The 15787-nt window shown below is 50.6% G+C and overlaps 1 protein-coding gene across 4 annotated transcripts in view; it reads right to left on the bottom strand.

Moving 5' to 3' along the window:
* ITGA11 (integrin subunit alpha 11) overlaps positions 1 to 15787 on the bottom strand; it is a 592938-nt gene that overhangs the window by 390678 nt on the left and 186473 nt on the right. For all 4 annotated transcript variants that reach the window (XM_086957973.1, XM_086957974.1, XM_086957976.1 and 1 more), the window contains 2 exons: positions 15525 to 15639; positions 11981 to 12108 (listed from right to left, as the gene is read on the bottom strand). In XM_086957973.1, the coding sequence (XP_086814099.1) occupies positions 11981 to 12108; positions 15525 to 15639 (243 nt within the window). The remainder of the gene's footprint in view (positions 1 to 11980; positions 12109 to 15524; positions 15640 to 15787) is intronic.

The following is a 15787-nucleotide window of genomic DNA, read 5'->3' as shown; positions in this document are numbered from 1 at the left end:
TGCATGTCAGGGTTCAGCATGCCTGCCAGACCTTAGAGCCCTGCAGACCTCCTGCATGTGAGGGCTGTGGTGTCCTGGCCTAGGGCCTAGAAAGCAGGGCTACAGGACACACGTGTTACACTTGGTGGCTAGTAACTAACTGACCACGCCCAGGACCCTGGGCTCTTTATTAACATGGGAACGTGTCCACGCTTACGTATGGGCTCTACCAAAGCCCCTTCACGCCTGAGGGGCGAAACATGCAGGAACAGTGGGAGGGGGCGTGTGCTGCAGTGGTACACCCCACTGGCAGCAACACTACATTCCTCCTTTACCTAGGGATAAAAATGAAACTGAAGACAAACACACAGATACTCAATAGTCTATCAGGTCAGCAAACATGCTGTGAAAGTTGGTTGCGGAAAGCAAACAAAGTTCGCCAACTGTCTCTGGTTCAGTCTCTGCTCAGCTGGTGAATCTTATAACATTTCGAATATCAAAAACAGAACAGTCTTACTTTAATCTCGGCGGGGTCAGCCATCACGATCAGCTCAACGCCAGCACTGAGCCACAAAGTCACGATACCTCTGGGAAGGCTTTGGACATGGACGCAGGCTGTATCTTGCTTGGCTTCGGCCTTCCCCCATAGCTGTGGGTGGCTCTTCTGTGTCCCTGGTATCGTTGACGTTGGACTCTTCCTCTGGTCTCTCCGTGGCGTGGACGCTCGGAGTGGTGTCCTCAGCTCGGTCCGTTGCAGCGTCTGTTCCCTCCGGTCCTGATGGTCGGCGCTGGGGGGTCGGGTGCCACTCGTCCTGGTCAGGGTCTGTACTTCCCTCTGGTACTTGCTTGAAGAACGAGATGTTTCTTGTGACAGATTCCCCATTCCTGACAGCTGTGACCATGGTTCCGTTGATCGCTGTCACAGTCCATGGGTCTAATTCGAAGGGCAGACGGAACTTTCCTCCGGGGTGGCGGTCTTTCACCAGAACAGTGTCCCCGACTTGTATGGGGCTGTCCGTTGCTCTTCTCCGTCGGGATGCTTCCTGGTTGGTTCTGGCGCGTTGCTCCATGGACCGGTTTCTTGGGTTTGGGGCGAGCTCCCACGCTGGGTGGTGCGGGATGGTGTCCGCCATGACTCGATTTAATGAGAGTCGGCTTGGGGAGACTCCTGTAGTGCAATGCGGGGTCAGGCGGTATTCTCGGAGGAATTGGTAAATGGCCAGCTCCAGGCACTGGCCGTCAGCAACTGCAATTTGCATCGTTTTGTTCAAGGTTCTCATTAGTCTCTCGACCTCTCCATTGGCCTGAGGCCACCTTGGCGTGATCCGTCTGTGTTTAACGCTCTGGCTCTGGAGATATTCCGTGAAGTCGTTGCCGTTGAATGGGGGTCCGTTGTCAGTGCGGACTTCCTTCATGAGCCCGTGGGTGGCAATTATCTTTTCGAATTTTGGTATTACTTCCGAGGCTGCCGTTGACGATACAATTTCTACTTCCGGCTAGCGAGAGAAATCGTCCACCACGACGAGCATGTACTTGCCCCCGGGGAGGCTGCCGAAGTCTGCACTCACTCGCACCCACGGGGACGTGGGGCCTTCTTCGGTTACCACGGGCGCCGGAGGGTTTGGAAGGCTTGTCGCAAGACACACTGGACACCTATGGATCACCTCTTCAACTGCTCTGTCGAGCCCGGGGAACCACACCTTGCTCCTGAGTCTGTTTTTGGATTTGACGATCCCTTGGATTGATCCGTGTGCCAGCAAGGCGGCTTGTTGGGTCAGGCTGCTGGGTAACACCAGGCGGGGGCCTCTCAGGAGGCATCCTTCAGTGGAGACTGACAGTTCGTGTCGGATCTGGTACAGGGCCTTCAGGATGGCTTGGGCGTCAGAGGTGCGAAAGGATGCTGGGCTCTGGAGCGCCTTCCAGTCCCCGCATTCTACGGCATGGATCGCGATCTGGAGACAGTCATCGTCCTTAGTGGCTCTTGAAACCTCTTCTAGGGACATGGGACGTGGCCTTGACCTTTCGACGATTAGCCGGACGTACTCTTCTGTGGCCGCTGCTTCGGCGGCTTCCGCATCGGTAACAGGTCGGGCGTGCCTTGACAGGTAGTCTGCAGGATTACGTGTGCCGGGCCGGTATTCCACAGTGAACTGGAACTCTTGCAGCTGCAGCACCCACTTTTCAATCCTCGGGGGTGGGCGGGAGGAAGAGCCTTGGAAGAGTGGTATGAGGGCCTTGTGGTCGGTAACTACTGAAAAAGGGTGGCCATAGAGGTAAATGTGGAAATGGCGGCACCCCCACAGAATAGCAATGGCCTCCCGCTCAATTTGGGAGTAGCGTTGTTCGGTAGGCGTGAGGGTACGGCTGGCATACGCTACGGGGGCCCATTCTCCGCATGATTGCCGTTGTGACAGGACAGCTCCCAGACCGGTGGGACTGGCATCAACTAGCAGTTGTGACTCGTTTTGTGGGTTGAAATATGCCAGTGTTGTGTCCGCTGACAGGGCTGCTTTCGTGTTCACGAAGGATTCTTGTTGCTCCGGGCCCCACTTCCAGGTGGCATTCGACTTCGTGAGGTCGTGGAGTGGTCCAGTTAGGTCGGACAGGTCCTTTATGAAACGTCCACAGTATGTCACCATGCCCAAGAAACTGCGGACTGCTGTTATGGAGGTGGGTGCCGGCGCGTTGTGGATGTCTCTCACTTTTTCTGGGTCGGGGCCTACCCCTTGATCGGAGAACTTGTATCCAAAGAAACTTATGTCTTTGCGCAAAAATTCGCATTTGTCTTTGTGGAGCGTCAGTCCTCTCTCTTTTAGACGGTTGAACACAGCTTGGAGGCGTCTGATGTGTTCTTCCAGAGTCGGGGCATGCACCAGGATATCGTCGCTCACGTTTAGTACTCCGTCGAGGCCTTGGAGGACGTTGTGGATGATATTTTGAAACACCTCGGCGGCGCTTGAGATGCCGAAATTGAGCCTCGTGTACCTCCACAGGTGTAGAGAAGGTCGTGATTGGGCGCGAGTCTGGGTGAAGCGGGATCTGATGGTACCCCGATCTCAGGTCCATCTTGGAGAACCACTTGGATTCTGCGAGTTCCCCGATGATGTCATCGATGGTTAGCGTCAGATGACGTTCTCTTTTGATGGCCAGGTTGGGGAGGCGCATATCCACACATATTCTTACCGCTTCGGGTTGCTTCGGCTTTTTGGCCACGACAATGGGGGACACCCACGGGGTGGGTCCAGTCACCCGTTCGATGATTCCGGCTTGCTCTAACATCTTCAGTTCGGCTTCCACTTTGGGCCGGAGGTGGAACGCAATCCGCCTGTGCCGGAGGGCTACTGGGGACACTGACCGGTCAATGTGAAGTCGGACGGGAGGGCCTCGTAGACACCCAATACCTTCGAACAACGAGGAATGTTCTGCGACCAGATGATCTAGACCTTGAGCTTGCACGGTTAGGGCAAAGTGAATGAGTCCGAGTTCACGTGCGGTCTTGCAGCCAAGGAGGAACCCTGATCCTTCTTGAGATACATAGATCTTTGTCTGCAGCTGCATGGAATTGTGAGACACGGTTGTTCGGAACACTCCGCACAGGCGCAATGGGCGCCGGGTCCCGTAGGCGAACACTTGCACTCTGGTGGGGTGAAGCGTGGGGGCGTCCTCCAGGCACTGGTACACACTGGCGGCCATGAGGTTTATCGTCGCGCCGGTGTCGATGAGGGCTCTGACTGCTTGGCCATGGACATGGACGGTGCACATTGGTTCGTTTGATGACGTGGCCGCCAGGGTGTTGAGCATGCGCACCACGTGGACCGACGCGGCGTCTTCCCCGTCGTCGTCCATGTCGCTGCTGTTCGACGTGTTCGGTAGTGGTGCTACCTGTCGCGCCCTCCTGGGCGGGCCGCTTTGCTTCTTCCGCTGCGACGATAAACAGACGCTTGCAAAGTGGTTGGCTTTCCCACACGCGCTGCAGATTTTACCTTGGGCTGGGCAGGCGCCTTTGTGTGGGGTGGCACTCCCGCACCAAATGCAGGTTCGATCGCGGGTGGACTGGGGCTGATGTGGCTGGTCTTTCCTCTGAGGCCTCGTCCGGTTGTCTGGACGTTGTGACTTGACCGCGCACACCGGCTCTGTCTTGACTTTGACTGCTGGATCCGGCTCCATGTGGGCTGCCCGAGCCTTGGAGAGTTCTTTAGAGCGTCCTAATGCGAGGATGTCGCGCATGGGCATGGCGTCCGTTTCTAGCACCCTCTCTCGCAGCTTCAGAGAGGTACACCCCTGTATGAATTGGGCGCGAATCTCGTCTTCCGCGTCCGGGAGCGTGCACGTGCTGGCTAGTTTCTTGAGACGCGCGTAGAACACATCAACCGACTCCTCAGGGAGCTGGTGAGCTTGTCGGAGCAGGAAACGTTCGTAATCCGTGCTAGTGAAGGGCTCGAAGTATCTTGTAATGGCGTCTCGCAGGGTGGCGTAGGTGTGTGGTGGGTCGCCTTCCGTGATGTCCTTGGAGATGTCGTGAATAGCCTCCCCACCTAGGTGCAACAGCATGGCGCGACGCCGCGCCACCGCGATGTCCGCTGCGATAAAGTAGTTCTCCAACCGTTCAACCCACTTGCGCCACCGTGTTGCTTGCGAGGGGGGCGTTCCCGTGATGGAAAAGGGCTCCAGGGGCGGTACATTGGCCATGGCGGCTGAAGCAGGACTCTGCGAGACGTCTGGGCGCTCCTAGCAGGCAGGGGAAGACTGTGTGGCCTCCACAAACACTGTGGGAAGAAGTATGCAATTGAGAGACGCACCCTGGCACCGTTCCGCTGGAAGCGTGAGGGTTGGCAGGGTCCGCGGGGCCGAGGACACGCGAGATACATGAGAACACACGGTGCACGTCGGGGACGTGTTGCCGGGCACTTCCTGCGCATGCGCGGGACCACCAGGGATGCCGCGCTGGGCCGGCGTCTTCGGGGAAGGCGAAAGCTGGGGCCCAGGGGTAGCTGGAGCCAACGGGGCAGGCCGCTGCAGGTACCTGGAAGTGACACGCCGGTCACGTCATAGAGGATGGCCGCTGGACGGCTCAGGAGGCAGGCGGGAGCCGAGCGGGAATGCCGGAGGGCAGCGCAGGCCGCTGCAGGGAAGCAGGCGGGTCTCTTCCGCTACTGGGCGGACCGGGTGAGTCCTTGAAGGCGCGGCCGGGGCAGGCGAACCCGGATGCCGGGGCAGAGCGCCGTGAGCAGGGCCGCACGTCGAGGAGTAACCGGGCAGCGGGGCAGCCGTTGGAGGGCCGCTCGTTGTTGGGCTGCTGGGCAGTGGGGGCGCCGATGACAGGGCGCGCTGATGTAGGGCACGCGGTGGGGGCAGAGGACCACCGCCTCGTCGCCAATGTGGTGTCCTGGCCTAGGGCCTAGAAAGCAGGGCTACAGGACACACGTGTTACACTTGGTGGCTAGTAACTAACTGACCACGCCCAGGACCCTGGGCTCTTTATTAACAGGGGAACGTGTCCACGCTTACGTATGGGCTCTACCAAAGCCCCTTCACGCCTGAGGGGCGAAACATGCAGGAACAGTGGGAGGGGGCGTGTGCTGCAGTGGTACACCCCACTGGCAGCAACACTACAAGGGCAAAGGTGATTCTTGCTGCATGTCGGTCTTCATGCTTCCTGCATGTCAGACCTTACAGCTCTGCATGACTCTTGCAAGCGAGAGTAAGCATGGCTCCTGCTGCATGCCAGGGTTCAGCAGAATCTAGCATGTCAGATCTATAGCTCTACAGACTTCATGCGTGCTAGGGCCAAGCGTGCCTCCTGATTCATGTCAGGTTCAGCAGGACTTTAGCATATCAGAGCTTAGATCTCTGCATGACTTCTATACATTTTAGCTTGCATGTCATCAGCACTTTAGAACAAGGCGGCCAGATAATGCCTTCATCTGCAGAAACATAACCTTGTAAAACTATAATAAAAGAACTCCACAATCCCCCAGTGGAGTCTTTGCAGTCTATCTGTGAGCTGTTTTTTTAGAAATCTCAGTAGTCCAACAGGCCAATTCCTATGGATCTGTGGAACTCCACTATTCTTCTAAACTCAGTACTAAAGAGATACCTAAACAAGCACTAAAAACATTCAACTCCAAGACAAGTAAGTCGCGTTGCAAACCTGGAAAATACAACCTCCAGACAGAAACTCCAAAATATCAGGTAAAACAAAGCTGCATGAAGTATGTTCTATCTTTCCCATACTCTTTAATCATGAACATGCAAACAAGCACCACATTTTCTCTGTGAAACGACCAGATCATGTGTAGAGTTTGAAGTGGGTTTGGTGCATGAGGTTCTGACACATGGTCTGGTAGTTTCACAGAGAATGTGGCAATGCTTATATGCGTGTTCAGAGACTATATCATAGTCTCCAGAGAGGTCGAATAGGATGAGCACTGCGTGTTCTCCACGGTCCAGTATGGTGCGGAAGTCGTCTGTGGCCACGAAGAGTGCTGCTGTGGTACTGTGGTTGCTCTTAAATCCTGATTGGGTCTGGTCCAGAAGGCTGTGAAGTTCGAGGTGGCTGGTGAGTTGTTTGTTGATGGCCTTCTCCATCACTTTGGCTGGGTATGGGAGCAGAGAGATGGTCGGAAGTTGCTCAGCTGGCTTGTGGTGGCTGATGGTTTTTTTGAGGAAGTCATTGACTGTTGAGCCCTTCTAGTCTTCTGGGAAGGTGGCAGATTTGATGGAGGTGTTGATAATGTGGGTGAGGGTGTTGTTTATTGGTGGTCCTCCCATGTTGTAGATATGGTGGGGGCATGGGTCCATTGATGCCCTGGAGTGTACCGTTTGCATGATCGCTTTAGTGTCTTCTTCGGTATTTTCCATTCAGTCAGGTGTCCAGCTCGGTTCATAGTGGTCAGGTTGGTGATGAGATCTTTGGCGTCTGGTTGTTGCTCGTAGTTGCTGTAGATTATTGCCATTTTGCTGTAGAATAAGTTTATAATTTGTCATCAAGTTCCCCTGTGATGGGGTGATGGTGTTAAGTGCGACCTCTGGGTGGTGAATTCTTTGACAATTGAGAATATCTCATTGCAGCTGTTGGAGCTCGACTCTATGCTTTCAGTTAGTATCCTTTTTTTGTTGTCTCTTAGAAGCTGGTAGTAGCATCTGAGCGCAACTTGTAGGTGGTTCTGCTGTTGGCATTGTGGCTGGTTCTCCATTTTCTTTCTAGCTGCTTGCAGTAGCGTTTAACTTTGCGAAGGTCATCTGTATAGCAACTGGCTTGTTTTGATATTTCTTTGTCTGTTGCTTTAGATAGGTGTGAGGGAGTTCTTGATCCATTGCTAAAGTTATGTATTTACTTGCCGACGTTGTTGCTGGTGTTCGGTTAGTTTGTTTTGAGGGCGTTGAACCAGTCGTTCTCTATTACTTTGCTCCAGTTTTGGCTGGGAAGGTTGGAGCTGGTTGGTGCATTGACTTCTGGTGTAGTGATTTGGAAGTGTATGATGGAGTAGTCAGTCCATGTGAGTGGTGAGGCGGAGTTGTACATGATCCTGTTGTTGATGTTGATGGTGAAGATTGGATCTAGAGTATGTCCTGCAATGTGTGTAGGGCCTGTGATGAGCTGGGTGAGTCCCATGATGTTAGAGGAGGGCTGTGGAGCAGGGGCTCTTGGGTCCCCTAGGTGGAAATTCAGGTCGCCGAGTAGCATGAAGACCTTGGAGTTTATGGGTAAGTGAGTGATGAAGTCTGTGATGAGGTTGCTGAAGTTGATGTGCGGTCTTGGGGGTCAATATGCATGGGTGCCTTTCAGGTTGAAGCTGTCGTCCGTTTGTAGTCTGAAGTGCACATGTGCATGAGGTAGGAGCTGCTAACTGTAGATGGCGAGCATTTGATGGCATCCTTATGGATGATTGCGAGTCCTCCTCCTGGCTTGTGAAGGCGGTCCTGTTATGTTATGTTATGTTATGTTATGCGTTTTTATTTGGCGCACAGATGCTCCAGCTAAGGAGCGTCCTGGCGCCCGACAAGGCAGCAGCACAACACAACTAAACAATAAACAAGCATAGGTATACAACTAAGGAAATAAAAACGTTTTCACCGCGCGGCGAAAGGAAAGCAAATCGCTCATAGCGCGAATTGCCGGGGGCAGGGAGTTCCACAGAGCAGCTGCACGCACTCGAAATGAGCGTCCACCGGCCCTACTCCGCTTGAAGCGCGGCACAACGGCCAGTTCGAGGTCTGCAGATCTTAAGGGTCGCGCTGTTGCGCGTTATTGTGGCCCATTGGGATAGTGTTATATACTCATAATGTTTATGTATGTTACCTAGCCTAGCTTTCTCCTAGCTGCTTAGCCAGAGTGAGAGATGGTATCAGAATGTTGGTGTGACTGTGGTGAATGGAATGCTTGGGTGCCTGTGTGAATGAGTGGTGACAGATGGAGATGGGCTGAGCAGCAGGCAGGTACACCTCGCTTAAGGACTGTTGTTCTTATCTACTTAGGACTAAAAAAGAAATCTACAAAACTCGACCTAGCTACCTGTCGTAGGATACAACAGATAGCCATGGCGATGTCAGTTGAACCACACCGGGATGAGCTAGGTTTCCATAAGGTAGAGTAGGTCAGCGCTCTGTTGCTGAAGAGAACCCAGATCTCGGTGGCGTTTGCTGAGAGAGGATGCTGAAAAGCATGTATGCTAGTGGTTGTTTTGGTGGTGGTTTGGTGTGTTGTGTGGCATTAGCCCCAGTGGAAGGTGACGTTGCTGGTGCTTGGGGGACGTGTGTGGGTGTGCTGCTGCGGGTGAGGTGGCAGTGGTTGCATGTGGTTCTACCTTGGTTTGTAGTGCAACGTAGTAGCAGTGGGTGGAATGGCTGTCCGGGTCTGATGAGTGGAGGATCGCTGTGCTGTAGCAGTAGGAGCTGATCGGACCAGGGTTTGTGGCACTGAGCGCATTTGAACCGCGGCCCCCATTAAGTAGGTCCTGGGAGAAGGGAGGAGCGTGGGGACGGAGGGTGGGGCTAGTTGGCGAGCTAAGACGAGGTGGGAAGGGGACGCGGCAAGAAACCAGGTAAGGAATGGGGGTGTGGGTAGAGCGAGGGAGGCACAAGGGGAGAAAGGGCGTGAAAGCAGAAAATGGGTGAGGTATTGAGACTGGCAAAAAAGGCTGAAAAGAGCGGTTGAGCAAAAGGGAAAGCAGCACAAGGTGTCTAAGAACATAGGAGGAAAAGGAACAAAAAGTAAGACAGAGGAGTATTAAAGTTGCACAAAGAGGCTAAAAACAGATGAGAAAATACACGAAAAAGTGTAAAAGAGAGGTATGAAAATGGCACAAAGCGGCTACAGACGAGGTAGAAAAGGCACAAAAAATGAGACAGAGGAGTTTGAAAGTGGCACGAACAGGATGAAAATGGAGGCGATAAGGCACAAAAGGGAGAAGTAATGTATTAAGAGAAGATCCGAGGACCAGGAGACAAAGGAGATAGAGGAGGAGAGCAGAGAGGAGGGAAGCCTAAGGCGAGGAGATTGATCTGAAAGGCCTTGACTGGTCGGGGGCCAGTTCGGGGCTGGGTCTAGGCATCTGCCCCATTTCAGAAAACTCTTGAAAACCAAACTCTTTAACACAGCATACTCTTGAAACTTGTGAACTATAGGGAAGTGAACAAAGACTACTGGAGGGCTGCTTCCCCTCAAACTAAGTTACACTTTATTTCCCCTGTATTTAGCTCTGTAGCAGACCTCGATTTCCTCTTCAGTGCTCTGTAATGGCATTAAAGTGATACTCTGGCTCTATGTAAACATCCAAAAGGAATACATAAAAATGACTGAATAAACTAATAAACAAACATCTCTTCCTTGAAAAACTTTCAGAATTAAATTTCTCATTTAAGAAGCAGACTATAAGGTGACTTTATAAAATGTAATAGAACCATGCTTTAGAAAATATATTAATGATAAGTGTATTTATAATTTGCATCCATGCCCACCTACATTGACCTAGTGGACAAAAAAACCTTCATCTATTGTAAATTATATGTCGAGAATAATGTGTACGACACTATGCCTCAATCTGCAAAAATACATTTGTAATGGAAACAATTCCAGATTGATAATTTTTTCAGTGGCAAAGAAACAACCAAAGTGCCTGTTAATCCTAAAATAATTTAAAGAAGAATTAGAAACAGAATTTTTATATGCTGAAGGCTGTTACTATCTATAGCCAACTATAGATTGCGTTGACCATTCTCCAGACAGTAACCATTACAGCTACTAACATGTATGTGTCCCTTCTCTCTCTTGAAACATGTGAGAGGCCCTAGGATCTCTGTCCTAACACAGAAATAAATTACAGACCACTCTCTCCACTCCCTAAACGCTCCTGTACCCCAGGCTTCCCCCTGACATTCATTGACCAAAATGTATGATTTAAAATTATGACATTTCTCTAAGTATTTTCTAGATATTTAATGTAACATGTCAATACTAATCCTTGGTAACATGAATCCATTCATTTTTGATTCACCTACAGTTTCACACAATTTGAGGTTGCATAAAATGGATTCTCATAGTTGAACATTAGGTCCTATAATTTTACAACTACTGCCTTTCCGTTTTAGGCGAAGCCTACCAGATAGAGCAGCTGGCTGGTTTGCTAACGACATCTTGAGCACATTCTGAGAGTTTCCTTGGAAATGGATTCCAGCCAAGAGCTGATCATTGGCTTTGTAGTTTGTAACTCACATTTGCTTGGTTTCTATTTGCTGGCTTTATTTTGATGCTTTTAAGCTTGAGTTCGCCCCCTTCCGAGGCCCATACCTTATTTATTGTTTGCATTGAAGCATTTAAATGTTGGCGATGTTGACAAGACGAGGTCGAGGATATGACATTTGGAGTGTGTTAGTTGGGTGATGTGCCACAGGATGGTATGGGTGTGTCAGATGGATGGGGTGGTGAAAAAATTAGAGAATATAACAATAAAGTCCTTGTTCTGCCCATGTGGCCAGTAGATGAGATGGAAGGTGGTGATCTGAGTTGCTGAGAGTGGGGTAAAGAGTGGGAAGTGGCATGTCTGGAGCTCCACAGAACAGAGTGTCACCTGTTTGCTTATAGCACAGGGCCGGGAGGCATTAGGGCTGACAGTGAGGTCTCCTACCTTCTTATGGGCAAGGCCTACATGACAGATGCTGTAGCCTTCGGAATGATGGACGTCTGAGATGTGCGAGGATGTGAGGGGAACTGAAGAATGTTTGGCGAAGTCATAGGTGACATGACTGTACATTTTAATGTAGATGTTCATCAATATGTTGCAAGGCAGAAGCACCAATTTTCAACAACTTTAATTTAAAATGTGCGACTGTGTGTTTTTTTTTAAACCTTTTTGTGACTGAATAATCAGTCACTTGTGTTCTAGTAGGCGCCTTTCAAATTCATACTTTTACTTTGTTATACTTTTCCGTTATTATTCACACCAAGCATAGCTGCCGATTGCCAAATGGCCAGGTGTAATGCAGGGTCAAGCAATGTGACTCCTCAGTAAAAATCATAACAGAGCAAATTGCTTCAATGAACACTGGACCAATCACCCAAGTACTGGTTTGTTCGCACAGTGAATAAGGACAATACTAGTCCCCGGGCCAATCAATTTTTTTTATACCACACTGGACTCAAATTATGTTTTGAATTGGTGAAACCACCATCTACTGGGTTATTCCTGGGACCTGCCCTATTGAACATTGTACAGGTGGTTGATCATGACATCATGCTGAACTGCAGCTTAGGAGCAATCTCAGCCCTCATCGGTTACATCATAGAGAAATCAGATTGAACCACATTAGAATAAAGACAATGTTTTTCAATTCTTCTAAAAAAGGGTCTCTGAGGCCCCAACACCTCAACCATTCCTACACTAAGCAAGTACACTGGGTATGTGTCCCTAAGTGTTTTTTTAAGTGTAAGTGACAAGTTCTCTGCTTAGGTCATGTCATTCATAGCTTCTTGGGCACTTACTGCACCGAGACAAGGTCTCACCTGGATCTGGCCAGAGCCGATGTAGAACTTCTGCAGGATGCTGATCAAGAAATCCTGGACCTCCACCCAGGGGTAGATGCTGTTGGAGCCATCGAGGACGATGATGATGTCCATGTAGGTCTGGCATCCTGTGGGGGACAAAAGGCTGTTGTCACAAACCCTGGATGAGAGGGATCACATGGCCTAGACCTGTCATCTCAACAAGACAGATATTAATGGTGCATCCTTTTTTACCATGGCTCCCAACCACATGGGCTACCTCTACCGAGCCAGATCCTGCAGGTCTCATGCTGCAAGCAGGCTGCTGGATGCACTTTGTTTGAATTATAGTGGTACCCAGATCCATTCTATTACACCTTCCATGCTCATGACGAGCTCAGCTCGTCATGAGCCACGGTGCTCGTGTGCTCATGATGAGCTGAGCTCGTCATGACCGTTAGAAAGCTCGCATGCTGGGCAAATTCCCCTGCTGTGCTAGCGTTCTAAAGAAACGGGTGTGGTAGCTTGTCATGAGCACACGACCACCGTGGCTCATGACAAGCTGAGCTCGTCATGAACACCGGGGCGATGCGCTCCTCCCTCCCCCCAGCACAGCGGGGGAATATGCCCCGCAGGGAAGGGGTTAAAAAACTTGAGGGCCTTTTAGAACTCTTGGCCCTTCAATCTACCACATACACTGTGAATCTCCTGCATAATCTTGGAGTGCAAAGTGAGTCTACGTCAAAACATACATTTCCTCTCCGCAGGATACCCAACAGAACTTTTCACAGGAGACATTCTGATGAATGCCAATAGAATGTAGGCATAACCATCACTGACCAGGAGAGTTCTGCACTGTAATAGCCACTATACTATCAGTCTTGTGAGGCCCTGGTGCCCCAACTAACTACACTAACCAACCCAGACATAAGCCAGCAGAGTATCCACATCTCCTTGGTGCTCCTGAGCAATGTCCCATTTTAAGAAGCAACATCCCCCTTGAATACCATGCCATACATTTCCACTTTCCAATCCCCTCAGTCCTTTACCTACCCCCTATGGGTGGACATTCCCTGTGATCTCTGTTTAATTTCAATGTATGCTAAGCTCATGATTCAGAGCTAGGCTACCTGTGTTTAGTCTCAGTAGTAAGCCAGGTTGAGTGAGACATGTTGTTTTTATCTTGTGAGGTGGTACCAGTAGGCAGCCAGGACGCCGGAGGTGCTATAGAGGGGTGAGTGGGGAAGGTTCCCACTGCCGTCCTGCGGTGTACATGTTGATGTAATGCCAGTGCTGTGCTGACAAATGCCTGGGATGATGTGATAATAGAGCAGTGCTGGTGGCAAGTAAGTAATGCTGTCATGTTGAAAGGTGCAAGGTATGTTTTCCATGGGGTGCAGGAATGTGAGTGCAGTGTTCCCAATGCGGCACTGTGATGAGTGAGAAATCGGCCGAAAGTCATGCTGAGAAGTGTGGGGTGTGATCCAGTACTTAATTTTTTTAAAAGAAAGTAAGTGCCAGGGCCCTTCTCGGAAGGCCACTGCAGCCTGCACCAAGCATTGCCCCTGCCAGCGCTGTCAATGACAGTACCAACATAACACCTAACCATCACACTCTTACAAGTATGACAATTCAGACAATTTCAGGACACACAAAGCTTTAATAATGACATGAGAAGCTGGGATTATTCCTTTTCAAAGCGATTTGTCTTAATAGACAAGGTATTTGTGCTCATCTCAAAATTAAACAGACAGTGCCACCATGTGGTAGACTGTCACTAGAGCCGGTGCAGACACTTAAGTGCTGGTGCTGAGCACCGGAAATTACTGGCTCAAATTAAGCACTGGTGTGATCCTTGTGCAGGACTGGAATGTACATGATGTGATCCCAGTGCAGTGCTGGGGTGATTGATGAATGATACCAATACATTTCTGATAAGTATGGATGCAGTGCACGAATGTAGGTGGTGTGATCACAATACAGTGCTGCAGTGATTTTGGAATTGTTCCAGTGCAGTGCTTAGATGGGTGTGGAATGTTCCCAGTACAGTGTTATGATGCACATGGCAAGTGAGCGTGGGATGGTGTCCGTGCAGTGCTGGTATGCGTGTGGTATGATCTCAATACAGTGCTGGGGAGATTGGCAAGGTTGGATTGGGAACAAAAATTGGCCCGGGCACATAAAAAAAAAGTTGGCCACATTTGTGTATTGCCTTTTCCCAAACACTGCTTCAGTGAAGTCTTATGAAAAGAAAGGGGGTGGGGGGCATGTTTTATAAGGGTGGGCGGACATTTCTGTTCCGCCCACAGAATGTGCGGAGATTTGCCCCTTCTGCCTTCTGCAAAGAAGGCGGAGAAACGGGGCACATTTCCGCACACTCGGGGGCGGAATGGAAGTTGGCCTCCCGCCTCCCGCCCGCCTCCCGCCCGCCTCCCGCCCGCAATATTAAACAATGATTAAAGCCTAAAGTAATATTTAAATAACACTTACCTTATTGTGGGGTCATCTTACAGGCCTATCTAGCCTTCTTCTTGAAACTGCGCATGCGCGGGAGCCTGCCCATGCGCATTCCTGGCGGAGAATACACATGAGCAGGTTCGCGCGCATGCGCAGTTCCACGAAGAAGGCTAGATAGACCAGGTAGATGACCTCACGATAAGGTAAGTTTTTAAAATCTTGTTTTAGGCTTTAATATTTAATATTGCGGGAGGCGGGCGGGCAGGCGGCGGCAGGTGTCACGTAACGGAAATATGCGGAGAGGCACGGAGATTGGTTCAATCTCTGTGCCTCTCCGCGAAAGTCTCTTCGCGACTTCCGCCCACCCCTACTATTTTATTAAATTCACTTAGATAAAAAAAATGCACAGATTAGTTCACACTGCCGAGCCATGCATGAATGCAAGTGAGACCACTTCTGCTCAGGCCCATTGACCCCGCTTAATCAGCATACATTAATGGGTCGGCCCAGCGAGAGAAAGGGAGTGATACCTTCGCCTATCTGCCTCTTGGAAGGCGACTCAGGCACCCACCAGGCCGCTGTATGCATCCTAACAGCACAGACAGCCCCGAGGCTGCCCAAAAAAGCAGCCCACAGCTAGAACTCGGCTTACAGCCCTTCGGCCATTTCCTGATTGCGCGCCTTACCGATCTGACCCTGGTTATTGGAGAATTGTACATTGCAGTGCTGAGATGTGGGTGGTGAAGTAACATTACAGTGCATGAACGGGTATGCACTGGCCCCAGTGCAGTGCTACGATGGGTGTGGAATGGTGCCTGTGACGCACTATGTACTCAGATAAGTGTGTAAGATGACCATGCTGTTCTTAGATGAGTGTGGCACGGTGCCCATGCATGTGGGTGGAGTGATCTCAATACAGTGCCAGAGTGTGTAGAAATGGTCCCAGTGCAGTGCTGGAATATGTGTGGAATGGTGCCTGTGCAATGCTGAGATGAGTGCGGAATGTTGCTTGTGCAGTGCTGAGATGTGCGTGGTGTAATCTCAGTGCAGTAGCAGGGTGGCTGAAGAATGTGAGAGCAATAGTTATAGATTGATGTGCTGTTCTTACTCTGCAGAGCTGGAGCCACGGTCTTGGAGAATCTGAAGTTGGAGTTGACCCTGGAGCACATCCCGGTGGTGTAGTAGGTGCTGCCACACTCGTGGGACCAGAGAGGACTGCAGGCCTGCAATGAGAACAGAGAGTGTGAGTTGGAAAAAGGAGTATTCAATACTCTACCATCTGAATGCAAACTGCACACAAGCCACTCACTTCTCCAACAGAATAACAGAAACAAACAGATACCAGCACTGGATGAACCACCAGTCACCAAT

The sequence above is a fragment of the Lissotriton vulgaris genome, chromosome 2_1 (assembly GCF_964263255.1).
Source record: "Lissotriton vulgaris chromosome 2_1, aLisVul1.2, whole genome shotgun sequence".
Taxonomy (NCBI): domain Eukaryota; kingdom Metazoa; phylum Chordata; class Amphibia; order Caudata; family Salamandridae; genus Lissotriton; species Lissotriton vulgaris.
This window is presented reverse-complemented; position numbering and strand designations above follow the sequence as displayed.